This window comes from Stylophora pistillata, chromosome 4 (genome assembly GCF_964205215.1).
Source record: "Stylophora pistillata chromosome 4, jaStyPist1.2, whole genome shotgun sequence".
Classification (NCBI taxonomy): domain Eukaryota; kingdom Metazoa; phylum Cnidaria; class Anthozoa; order Scleractinia; family Pocilloporidae; genus Stylophora; species Stylophora pistillata.
In genome coordinates this window covers 7,229,497-7,242,486 of record NC_142522.1, presented here as the reverse complement: position 1 = coordinate 7,242,486, position 12,990 = coordinate 7,229,497, and the positions used below count along the sequence as shown (strand labels likewise).

Here is a 12,990-nt window from a genome sequence, read left to right as displayed (position 1 = left end):
TCGTAGCTGAACTGAATCCATCTGCCAAGATTGCATTTGTGACAATACTTCCTAGTGATGACGCGTTCGGCATCATCAGCTATTCTCCAGACTCTCTCATCCGCTCTGTCCGTGAGGGTAGCGGAAGCACTGTAAGCCTGACTGTTCAGAGGACGCGTGGTGTATTAGGCCCATCAACTGTCTACTGGGAGGTGTCAAGAGATGGTGCGGTTGATGTAGAAAACACGAATGGCTTTGTTGTGCTCGCTAAGAACAGCAATAGCACACAGATTACCATTAGGATCAAAGAAGATGCTGTATGTATAGAATTTTCCTATACAATTTTTTCCAGTTGGTATTTTAGTGTTTTGATAACCTGGAGAGATGCAAATAGTTGTTCAAATGACGATCGATCATTGTACTCTTAGTTTTTGGAAGTGATTGGTCTGTTTTGCAGTTATAGTAGTTGTTGGAAGGCTCCGTTAGAGTTTATCGGTTGTGTCTGCTCATGTTTAATTTGTCGACAAAGTTTGGGTTGCTCTGGTCGGTTCGTTGGTCCTGTGAATGTTGCGAATAAGTCATTTGTTGATTGCCAATAGTTGTTGACATCTTCCGAGGGGGGCCTGTAGTAACCCGCTTTCGTATTGTTATTTTATGCCTAGGTCAAACATTTAGCAGAGCTACAGGTATTAGGATTACATGTCGATATTTATCTGCGTTGTGGTTGTTGACATCACACTTGTTGGGGTTTTTGCCAGTCTCCGACATTACTATTGTAACCCGTTCTTTGTCCGATGTAACATTTGCGTGTAGGTTCGTCTGTATATTCAACGTTAGTGAAAGCCGAAGTGTGGCTGCGAAGTGTGGTTGACGGAGGTAGCAAGGTTGTAGGCTCTGTAAGATATAACATTTGTTGATAACTTTTAAGGTAACCTGTAGAAATAAATTCTTGAATAAAAAAGATATGTTTTTTTTTTTGCAGCATCCTGAGCTTGCAGAGAGCTTCCTAGTCCATCTTAGAAACGTGTCTGCAGGCCGCCTTGCGGATCATGGAACACAGTCAAACGTCACTATACTCGCCAGCGACGATCCTTACGGCGTGTTCGTCTTCTCCCCTTCACAACTGACGATCAGTGAATCCAACACAACCGTGAACTTAACGATACAGAGGCTGTCAGGGGTACAGGGGATGGTCAGGGTAAACTACAGTAGCACCAATGCAAACCGCATACCTAATGTTAGAATGGCTGTGGAAAATGATGATTACGTGCCCATCGTGGGGTCTGTTGTGTTCAGTGAAGGGCAGATGAATGCAAGCATCAGTTTAATGGTGCTGGATGATAATGTCCCTGAAGATGCAGAGACAGTAATGGTTAATTTAACAGAGGTGCAGCTGGTTAGTGGCCATCCGGTGTTTCCTGGTAAGTCTTAATTTTGTGTGGTCCATCTTTTTTTATTTCATGACCGAGTTCACAATTTACCATCTTCCTTACTCTTTTTACCTACACAACGCTTTCGACGGCACTGTTCATCCTAGTATTATGGAGAACGTCTCGCATATGAGCCCAGTATTAGCCTAACTCATCGTAGAGTCCTCTGTAGCTCAGTGATCGAGCATGGGAGCGTGGAGGCTGATGCTCTCGGGTTGGATTCCCTGAGGGTAACTCGGGCTTTTTCTTTGTTCCACACTCCTGACAAGACGAATACCATATTTCTCTCTTTATTTCATGCCTTTTTGATATGCCATACTGTCGTGAATTGCCATCGCGAGTTTGCTTGTTAATATTACTTTGAAGTCTTTGTAAAGAATTCACTTTTCTTCTGTACATTTTGGTAGCTATCGATCGAATAAATTGTTCTAATTCGGTTTTATGTCAAACAGCACCAGAAAGTTCTCCACGAATCGGTGCCTCGCGAGTTGCACAAGTTGTCATCGAAAAGAACGACAATGCCAATGGAATTGTTCAACTGTCATCCAGTAGCGTCAGTGTCCCTGAACCGTACACGGGATCAGTTGTGAATATCACCAGAACTGCTGGGGCTTTTGGCACAGTAAGTGATCTGAATATCAATTTTTCATTCTGTTTGCCAGTTCACAGTTCTCGAAATTTTGGTTATGACAAATTTGGTATTTTATAAAACAGTATCTGATAGGTGTTATGTTTCTTTCCTCTCATTCCCGTTCTGCTCAACTTTTTATTGATTTTTTTAATATGGTTTTTGCTGGAAATGAAACAGTTAAAAACTCCCTGAACAAGGTAATAAAATGAGTGGTGAGTGTAATTTTCAAAATGGCCGCCATACGATCTGATGTTTCTCAGGGAGAAACGACAAAAAAAAAAAAAGCTAGTTAAACTTAAGTCGATGTCTCTTCGACTGGCAGTCACTCGGGTGAATTACGAAAAATTATTGTATTTAGGCAAAGCGAATGTTAACGAATGCCACGAGAATCACTTGACAATATTTCCCTCCTCTTGAGTGATGGAGCTTACGCGTGTACTACTTACTTCTTTACAGATTTATGTGTCCTTTGAAGTTGTTGCATTGTCTGCCAATGGTTCAGATTACAGAATTGATTCAAGAAACGTAACTTTAGTAGAAAACCAGCAAGAGGCTACGGTCCCTGTGTTTGTTATTCACGATCTCACCCCAGAATTCAGCGAAACGTTCCAAATCAAGCTAACTGGTGTCGCTGGTGGGGCTGTGCTAGGCACGCCTGTGGAGTGTACAGTTACCATACTGGAAAATGACTATCCCTTTGGCTTGATAGGTTGGTGATAGTCGAGGTTTTCGATTGAGAGCTGTAAAAGCAAATTCAAATTAATTACAACGACTCATCAAAATAGTTCAAAATGCTCGTGAGAACTTGCTGTAGAGCAAGTCACGGTTGGTTTTAGTATTGCATTTATAGCGATTTTTAACATAATGCCAAAAGTGATTTGGGATTACCATTTTTTTGCATTTCTTCGCTTTGTGATTTGTCCAGAAACTCTTCCTTGTATGAGTAACAGTCTGGCCAATAGGTTCGTAAAGCCTTGCTTCTATAAGGGTATTCAGAGGGCCTTGTTTAGTCCAAATAAGGTAGTCATCGCGACGATCTCATGGAATCCAGGCAACAATCTCTAACGGCCCGAACGATCGGAACGACGACGATCGTCTGTAGAGAACTGAGTTTGTGCTTGAAGCTTTGATCACTCCAATCCTCGCTATCACGTAGAAATCAGGCCTAGGACTAAGCCATAATCCTCAACCTATTTACTAAAAGCTATTTGATTTTCTTCTTTTTAGGCTTTGAGAATTCGTCACTATCAAAGTCAGTGAAGGAAAGAGACACTACCAACACAACAACGCTTCAGGTAATACGAACATTTGGTCTCAGAGGAGGTTCTCGAGTTCACTGGAAGGCGTTTTTGAATGGAGTGTTGGCAAGAGATGACGTCGAGCCTGTTGAGGGGAGCCTTGTATTTGCCCAGGGAGAAAACAGGAAGGAGATAACTTTGAATATTAAAGCGGATGCTATTCCTGAAATTTCAGAGGTTTGATTTCAGTTTTATAAATTTTTCGTGGTCAAATGACGATTAGAGAAGCCAATTAATCAGGGATGGGGTCGGATCCCAGAATGTTGCAGCCACGTTCCTAGTAATGTAATGCGACGGAAAGGAATAAATCGCAGGGCTTACTGTTTACTAATACCAAATGGTCTTCAGTTTTAACTGTTGCATTTGTAGCGTCGTCTTTGATTTAACTTACTTGTGATTCATTTTACTTAAACTTAAACTTACGTTGAATACAATTGAAATGATAACATCTGTGTCGAAAGCAGTAACTAGGCAGATGAGTAAAGTAAAGTTTTAAGCAATCTAAACAGCAGACGTGTTTATTTACAATTACAATGATAAGGTGAGATCGGACGTCAGCATTATCTGGCGCGTCTAGCAGTCGCTTCAGTCCATGTAACGATCTCACCTTCCCGCCCGTCCCACCCCAGGGGAGGACATCCACCACACAGTAATCTCGTGCGTGGGAAATTAACGTCTCCTATCCCTAACCTAACCCTAAATACTCCGCCCCTTAATCTGTAAATTGACTCTGGGTGACTAACAGTCAGTACAAGGCGGATAGTATAATCGCAATGAGAAGTACTTGTGTAAACTACGTACAGCTGGCCAGAGAAATTTATGAAAATGATCTTGGTACTTGTTAGTAACACCCGTTACATCTGTGTATGAGGGAGATCACATAAAATAGTCATTGATGCCCCCCAAAAACACGACCTTTTATTTTAACCTTGACACTGTAATTTTCATGAACTTTACCGTCTGGCAATGAGCAACTTCATTTCTTAACTTCCTTGCATCTTCCACGACCAAGGAAATTTTTCATCGGTCCATCTTTTTTCTCTGTCCTCTCTATGAGTCTTTTAATTCTTTCAGTTTGTTTTACTTTCCTCTCTTGCTTTTTAAACATTTATGTTTTTTTTATGTTTATTTTGTGCATGTGATTTTTTTTAAATTTTCGTTTGATATTTATTTCATTTGATTTTTCGTTGATTTTCTGTTAATTTTATTTGATTTTGATTTATTTTGTTTTATGTTCCTTTGATCATCTTCCCGAAGCCCTTGGACAACGGTTCCGTAACCGTAAGCATGTTGAAATAAATATAGTGTAAATAAAATAAATTTAAAAATTATGTTTTGTTTTAAATTCGTTTCATAGGAATAAACTAGAAACTGAATGTTAATGAAAGTCACGTTAAAAGGCAGAATTGGCGCAATATTCGTTCATGGTAATTGTTAAAATGAAGGTACAGCACTTGGGAAACAAAAGGATGAAAAATAAAAATCGAAAAACCGAAGGGAGCTTGTAACTCTTTTAGATAGGTCGAAGCAAACATAGCATGGTAAAAAAGAATCAGTAATTGCATAAAACGGTGTTTTATCCTCAAGCTGTTATTTTTAGAGAGGTCTCTTTTTAAATTACAGGTTTTAATTAACTTCATTCGGATCCCAAGCGTGAATTAGTAATGCCTACGTAAACAATAATTTAAGATTATAGGAGGATCTAACAGACTTAATAAAAGTGGAAGAAATGCAAAGAAATGTCAAGTCGTAAGATTCCTAAGATGGTTCATAGTATTTAGAAAATCATCGTTACTCTATCATAAACTCTATTATCTTTAAAAGGGCGAAGTTCTGTAAGGTGATCTATGCCATGTTAGTGAATAGCTCAAAAATCATCGTTACTCTATCATAAACTCTATTATCTTTAAAAGGGCGAAGTTCTGTAAGGTGATCTATGCCATGTTAGTGAATTGCTCAAAAGTTTAAAGCGGTGATTGTATTTAATCATTTCTCGGTTAAGCTATTGCTCGTATTTTTTCGCTACCTGCATAGTGTTAATTCATAGAAAGACAGTTAAACGAAATGTTATTGAAGTTTGATTCAGTGCATGGAGAAAGTCATTAATCTACGCGACCCTTGCATTGTCTTGGTTATTCTAGGTTATTGATGTCAACTTAACGTCAGTGGAGTTTTTGTCTGAGGGTACCCCCTCACTAGACGAAGCTACTCGCGTTGCCAAAGTTCACATAGAGCCTAATGATGCTCCCCACGGGGTGATAGAGTTTGCCCAATCTTCGTACAATGCTTCAGAGGGTAGGGGTGCGTCCCTGTTGGTCTTGAGACAGTTTGGTACCACTGGTGACATCCGAGTTTTCTTCAGGTTTGCACTGGAACATTGCGTCGTTACTATTAATGTGATATACCGTTCAGCTGATGTGTTTGACTAATCACTTCGTTTCCCAAAGAAAAGTTTAAAACATCGCTCAAGAGTATAGGCTTACTCAAAAAAATTTAATCCCTATTTGAATCCTAACCTTAGTTTGCGAGAAAATTAGGTAACGCAGAACGTTCACACGTAGCCAATTTTAAGAGAGTATTAAAAAAAAAGATAACGAACTGTAGTAGGGAGACAATGTGAACGAGTCACTTTCTTATTTATTTCATTTATTTGTTTTTTTTTAACAGTACCGTAGAGCACGTCGGAGGCACTCAAGCCAGGCCAAATGTTGACTACATTGCGGTCACAAACAGCTCTATCGTTATTCCCAGCGGAAATGACTCAGCAAATATCACCATCACAATCCCTGATGACAATCAACCCGAGCTTGGAGAAGTTTTTGACGTGGTGTTGGAGCATGTGGAGCTAGTTGGGCAACCATCGCCAGTCTTTCCACCCCAATTGGGCGGAAACCAGAGAGCTGCAGTAACAATCGTGATGAGTGACGACGCTCATGGTTTGATAGTCATTAAAGCTCTCAGTTCAGACCAGGGAACTGATGGTAGCCGCATGACGGTGAACGAAACTGAAAACTTTCTGGTTCACCTGGTGATTGAAAGGCACAAAGGTAATTAGGGCTTTTTTCGTCATTGTTGTTGATGTTGTTGTCGCTTAACTGATTGATTTAGGTCAGCAGTTGGTAAGATTCCACAAAGTGTTAAGAACGCTATATCCTTTGTTCTCTCGGTGCCCTTTCTTGAAAATGTGAGAGGGGCAGAGGCGTTTAACCGAGGGAGGAGAGGTGGACAGACCCACATGCCATATCGTCTGGAATTTTTGCCGCTCGTCGGACAACAGGAAACTGGAGCGAATTCAAGAAAGAGCTTTGAGAGTAATTTACAGTAGGAAATCTGGAACCTATTACGAGTTACTAAAGTTGGCTAAGCTACCCATGTTAAGAAACAGGCGATTTCAAGACATTGCGGTCCTTATGTACAAAGTAAAGAACGAACTTTGTCCTTCATACATTAAATAAATATTCCAAAACAATAACATCAACAGTTATAGCTTAAGAAACTCAGATTTTGTTATACCAAGACTCAATACCGTGACGTACGGAAAACATAGCTTACGATATCTGAGTCCATTTCTCTGCCCAAGATTAGAAACGAAAGTCAGAAACTCAGAATCTTTAAATACGTTTAAAACGAAAGTCCGAAAATTAAACCTAGTTGGATTGATGGATGGTAATTGTAAAAATTGTACATTATGCAGTACTGAGTTAATTAAGCATCCTACAGCGAGGGACTTATAGGATTTAGGATTTTAATCATAATTCTTAACTTTTAATTCACTATTAGTTAGGTGTCCACAATAAGTTTACGTAAATGTAAGTTAGATTTACCTGACACGTTAATAAAGTTTTTATCTCATCTTATCTAGTAGGAGTGCTTTTGTAAAGAAAGGCGGTCATTTGACTCATTCACTCTTTTTACGCATTTTTTTATCTTTAGGCACCATAGGCCAAATCTCTGTCAAAATTGAGGTGCTGCAGAATGATGCCTCGGCCGGCAGTGACTTCATAGCGAGTGAACCCATATTTACTTTTGCTGACAAAGATAACAGCAGCCAGAACTACCTGTTGACCATCAAAGATGATAATATCCCGGAGATTGACGAAGAATTTGTTATCAAGCTTGTGAATCCCACTGGAGGTGCCAGAGTGGCTCCTGGTCTGGGGAACAATGTGACTATCATTATACAAGCGAACGACGGTGTCGCGGGACAAGTGGGATTCGATGAGCAGTCGAGATCCGTTGTGGCCATGGAAGGAAGCCAAGTGTCCTTGTTGGTGAACAGGACTCGGTCAAATGGACGTGTATCAGTGGATTGGCTCATTGCTAAGGCAAACGCTTCATCTGACTTTACTGATGTCAGTGGTACCGTCGTGTTTAATGAGGTATGGGCCTTCAGGGTTTTTCTTTCTACATGTGTTTTCAATCTGGTTCCGATTGCGGGATATTGTCGTGAAGGGGTCGAATGCGGCCCAAATTGTGCGAGACTAGGTCGCTTTAGTTACATTATGTGATGATAAATATTAAGACCCATAAAAGTCGAAAGGCTGTTTAGATAGCTCTCAATAACTCAAACTCACCATGGGTTGAAGGCTGCCAGTGTATTGGGAAATTGCAGCAACTTCTTGCCTTCTTGTCTGTGTTTTAGTGGGCAGTTTAGGAGATTGCTATCTGTACGACACCTAACCCCAATACTATTTACGAAGCGTTTGAAAGTGGTCTTTTGACATTTACTTTTAGGGTGAAAAGCACAAAACAATAGACTTAACAGTCCGCAATGACAGCACCCCAGAAACCAACGAAGTGTTTGTGGTTCAGCTGAGCAATATTCAGACTTTTGGCATTGCTTCCGCCGGTGAAGCCAGTCTTATTACTGGGAAAACAACTGCAACAATTAGCATCAGTGCTAGTAACAGACCTCATGGCGTTATTGAGCTTGAAGCGGGTTCACGGTTCGTATCTCGATCAGACGAGCGGAACTTCACCTTGACGGTATCCAGGCTGTTCGGAGATATTGGTAAGACGGAAATCTGTGGTCTTAAGGATGCTGTTTGTTTAAGCAGCCCTGTGTACAATAGTTAAGCATAAAGACTTTTCTTGTGTTTTCATAGCTCCATCTTTACACGAGGCAGATACGGAAGACACAATACAAATCCGAAAATCCAGCGCAAATCTTGAATATTTTGATTTGTCTTGTATCACTTTTCCTTCAGGTGCTGTAAGAGTTTATTATGAAGCGATGCATGGCAATATCACAGCGTTACAGTCGAACCAGCGCCTAGCACTACCCGAAGAGGACTTTGTTTCTGGGAGGAGAAGTATTGTAATTGGCGACGGTGAAGATGTTGGCTCCATTCCCGTATGGATCAAGGATGATGAGATCCCAGAGCTTGGTGAAGTGTTCTTGGTTAACATCACAGCAGTTGAGTTGGTGAACCCGTCACTGTGGAACAACACCATTCCACCCATTCTGGGACATCATCATGTTTCTGAGATCACACTATTACCTAACGATGATCCGCATGGCGTATTTAGGTTTCCTAAAGAAAGGTAAACAGGGCAATAGTAAGGATTGGGCTTTCGACAGTTATTATTATTTTTTAATTATACTTATCGATTTAATATGTTCCTATCACAGAGTTTATGTCACAGAGTCACGCAATCCCTTCAGCCTCACTGTGCTACGTGACAAGGGTACTTTTGGTGAAGCACAAGTGAACTATTTTGTGCAAACGATATCCGCCAGTTTGAATGACTTTAACATAACAGGTTGGAGTGGTCCGGAGGTCACCTTGGTGTTTCCCAACGGAGTCAGTAAACAGAACATCACAATCTACGTGGCTGATGATTCTGAATCTGAAGGGGAAGAAACTCTTAAAATAGGCCTGACTCGAAACACAGGAGACACAAAAATTGGAAGTCCTTCCGTTCTCGATGTTGTTATAGTAGCTAATGATGATGCGTATGGATTGTTTAGCCTCGCTTCGTCGTCGCTTACGATCTCTGAGCCTGGCACAGGGCCTGTTACTGAGGCTGAATTTGAAATTGATCGAAGTGGGAATACCTTCGGAACTGTTATTGTTTCTTGGGAAATCCTTAATGTATCTGCATCGTCAGATTTGTCTTCGGTTAGAGGAAATGTCACCTTTAGCGATGGAGATACGCGGAAGACGTTTAAAATCAAGGCGTTGCTTGATTCTGTACCAGAAAAGGAGGAAACGTTTGTGGTGAAGCTGACTCTACCTGGTGAGTTAATCACGTGTCTGTGGAATAGAAGCAGGCAACTATTTTTAAATACTAAAGTGTTCTCGCAGTCGTTGTACATCTGTTTAAGTTGAATTCTTTTTACCATACCAAATAGGAAATGGAAGGCTGGTGCATCCATCTGAAGCGCTGCTTACCGTTACGGAGAATGACTCACCCTACGGAGAACTCGAGATAGTGTCCAGTACTTCGATGAGCAGTACCGTCGACATAGAAGAGGATCATAGCATAGTGAAGGCCAAGATCATCCGTAGCAAAGGTGACTTCGGTAGAATTACCGTCGACTACATGACAGTGTCACAAACGGCTGGTTCGTTACCCGGGAATGTGAGTTACTTCGAAAAAGTACAGCAGTTAAAGACCGTTAGTGCATACAGTTGGCACGTTTTTTCCGCTTTTGGCGACGTGTATGCTTTGCTTGCCAGTACCAACAGGACTGGATCCTTGCCATCTGCGGTTGATGATATCGGCAGGGGTGAATACTTTGGTTCGGCTTTGTTCCGTTGGCAAGGCGTTCTTGTTCCTGTGCAGGTAAGTTTTGGTGGGGAAAGAACTTCAGTAATCTATCACTGAAGGGAAAGCTACAAATCACTTTATCTTTCAAGCGTGCTGCATGTTTGAGCTCCAATTTGAATAAGACATTTATGTATAGAAACGATTTAGAAAATTTCCAGATGACGAAATGGGCAGCCGTTTAGCTTCGTGTATGAGCGCTTGTTCCACTTATTTTTATGACCAGAATATGAAAGAGGAAATTAAAGTAGGTATATTTTAGAAACCCATCATGTTTCAGACTTTTTCAAAATCATGGTTGGTAATTTGTTCAGCTGGCAGGCTAGTCTGATGATAGAGGAAATATAACGTAAGTGAAACTCATAATTTTTTATTTAAGAGTAGCTCATTTACTTTACTTGTCTTTTATTAGACCATTGCCACTGATGGTGCTGTGGCCTGGGACTCTATGTTGGTTGGAGACAAAGTTTACCTAGCAGTCGCTAATTATGGCAACGAGGGACGGTACGAGGTACACTCTAGAATATACACCATGGACAGCACTGCAAAGCTGACTGTGCTACAAAACATTTCCACCCAGGGAGCATCAGACATTAAGTTCTTCCGTCCGCCGGGGAAAACTGACATCTATCTTATAGTTGCAAACCAGCGGAATAACGCCGGACAGACACGCATTAGCTCACAGGTAAACTCAGTACAATCTTGGACAGACTGTGTGTGAAAATCCGTATTCCCCCTTTCAAGGTTGGATATTCCCAGAAAGTAACCGTTTCTGTGACATGGAAATTTTTAACTTTGCATTTGGGTGAGGAGAGGCAAGAGCCACGAATGACAAAATGTTTTAACCCCCAAAGGTTTTGGTTAATTGTGAGGTTTTAAGATTGACAGATGTAAGATTAACGAGGATGTTTTTTAATCGTGAGGTTTTGAGATTAATATGTTGAGGAATCTCTCTTAAAGGGTTAATCTTTGGACAAGCAAATAGGCAATTTCCGAATTACTTTTGGCTTCTTTTTCAAAACGAGGCCAGGTGCTCAACCATTCTTGTGAAAATGAGTTTAATTTGCATGTGAACGAAAACTTATAATCATATGAAAGGATGAGCACCAGGACTCGTTTTGAAAATGAGGCCACGGGTAATTCGGAAATGGGCTATTGTCCTCTGTTGTAGGAGCCTTTGCTCAGTCTGGACAAAAGTCGATTTCCCTTGAATGAATGTCGCCCAAGGAACTTGTTTCTACTGAAAGAATGTTTTTTTTTTAATTTTTTCCAATAAGGGATTTCTATGACGATCCATCCGTTAATTGAAATCTGATGACACAGCGATTGTGAAAGAGCCCTTCAATTTCATAGGCAGCAATCTAGAGATTCCTTTTAGGTTTTATCCTATTTTTGTTGTCGTTGAAGTTAAAAGGGAGACCTCGCGTGTAAAACAAGGATTCAATGACTTTTCTTAGTTTACTTTACTGTTTTCCTTACTCAGGTATATAAATGGCAAGGTGGATCGTTTGTTCTTCAAAGTGTCAATCTTGACAACACCCGCAGTGCTTCTGGCCTGGCGGTGTTTGAAACTGCTGGAACTCTCAAAGTCGCCGTAGCTTTCTTTAATGACAGTGCCAATTCCCAAAGTTTCCAAACTAAATCGCCCATTTATGAATGGAACACGATCTCAGAATCTTTTGCCTTGCTGCAAGAGATCGACACTAGTGGTCCTGTTGGAGTGGAGTATTTCGAACACAAAGGAAAGCATTACTTGGTGTTTGCTAACTCTAAGGCGTCCGTTGATGTATACCGCTGGAGTAGTAACAGGTTTGTCAGCGAACAGGTGCTTCTTGCCGATGGTGTCCAATCAGCCAAACCCTATATTATGCAAGGAAATGGTGAGATACGTACACTTTGCATTGCTTAAGGATATCATTTTGTGGGTTGTTTCTGGTTGTTGCTACATCTACTGCACCTCTAAGTCTTAAGGTTCACTGAAATATTTCCGCTTCCTTTTCAGCTTATCTTGTCACAGTTGAGAGTGATGAGCGCTTGAACGTCTACAAGTGGGATGATTCGTCCAAATTTACTCTTCAAAGGGTCGGTATTTAAATAACTTATTTGCCTTTTGCTACCAAAGTACTTTCAAATTGATCAGAGTAGACTTCTTAAAATTAAAGCAACTTTATAAAAAATGCCAAATACTTTTGAAAACTGGCGTTTTTTTTTCGTTTCGTCTCTGTCATGTTACCTTGGAATTTTATGCAAACTCGCGAAGCATGGCGTAGAAAGTCCTGTTCACAATTTAAATGTTAGCAGTCTGACTCTCTTCCAACCACAAGCTAATGAGTTACACTTACATCTGTCTCTATTTTTTTTATACACAACTTCTGTCAAACTGTGGGAGACTGACTGTGTTTTTTTTTTTTTAGAATACTACCCTTGCACACGCTCAGAGTGCCATCCCTGTGGTCCTCAATGATCCAGTGGCAGGCGAAATACCTGTGTATGCTGTGGCAGTGTCTGGAAATGGATTGTCTCCTCTTCTTCACCCAGTCAGATTATCTCCACAAGCTGACTTCATTCCAAGGTATAATTCCAACACGAACTCCAAGTCACGCTTGCGTTACTCTGCCTGTTATATGAAAATGTGTTTTTTCCTTATGATCAAGTGAGGAAGCGCGAAGCAAACGCACTAGAACGAATACGGAACGAGAAAAAATTATAAAAATATTCCTTTTCGTTATTTCGTTTGTTTTCTCTTCACATACCCGGTTCCTTTGCGTTGATGCTTGTCAAACCCCTTGCGGCTGTTTTCGTTTTCGCTTTGGTCGGTTGATCTAAGAGAAAAAATAAGTTGATCGAACAAACCACATAAAACTTGAAGAGATTTGCCTCG

General features: G+C 40.7%; 1 protein-coding gene across 3 annotated transcripts in view; it reads left to right on the top strand.

Annotated features, from left to right (window-relative positions):
• LOC111340920 (adhesion G protein-coupled receptor V1) overlaps nucleotides 1–12,990 on the top strand; it is a 63,219-nt gene that overhangs the window by 20,736 nt on the left and 29,493 nt on the right. For 2 of the 3 annotated variants that reach the window (XM_088757629.1, XM_088757631.1), the window contains exons 27-43: nucleotides 7–296; nucleotides 962–1,400; nucleotides 1,862–2,031; nucleotides 2,497–2,749; nucleotides 3,268–3,515; nucleotides 4,596–4,619; nucleotides 5,480–5,700; nucleotides 6,006–6,385; nucleotides 7,272–7,717; nucleotides 8,073–8,349; nucleotides 8,546–8,882; nucleotides 8,971–9,578; nucleotides 9,694–10,127; nucleotides 10,522–10,794; nucleotides 11,593–11,989; nucleotides 12,112–12,191; nucleotides 12,524–12,681. In XM_088757629.1, the coding sequence (XP_088613755.1) occupies nucleotides 7–296; nucleotides 962–1,400; nucleotides 1,862–2,031; nucleotides 2,497–2,749; nucleotides 3,268–3,515; nucleotides 4,596–4,619; nucleotides 5,480–5,700; nucleotides 6,006–6,385; nucleotides 7,272–7,717; nucleotides 8,073–8,349; nucleotides 8,546–8,882; nucleotides 8,971–9,578; nucleotides 9,694–10,127; nucleotides 10,522–10,794; nucleotides 11,593–11,989; nucleotides 12,112–12,191; nucleotides 12,524–12,681 (5,035 nt within the window). The remainder of the gene's footprint in view (nucleotides 1–6; nucleotides 297–961; nucleotides 1,401–1,861; nucleotides 2,032–2,496; nucleotides 2,750–3,267; nucleotides 3,516–4,595; nucleotides 4,620–5,479; nucleotides 5,701–6,005; nucleotides 6,386–7,271; nucleotides 7,718–8,072; nucleotides 8,350–8,545; nucleotides 8,883–8,970; nucleotides 9,579–9,693; nucleotides 10,128–10,521; nucleotides 10,795–11,592; nucleotides 11,990–12,111; nucleotides 12,192–12,523; nucleotides 12,682–12,990) is intronic. The other variant, XM_088757630.1, reaches the window with a different exon arrangement.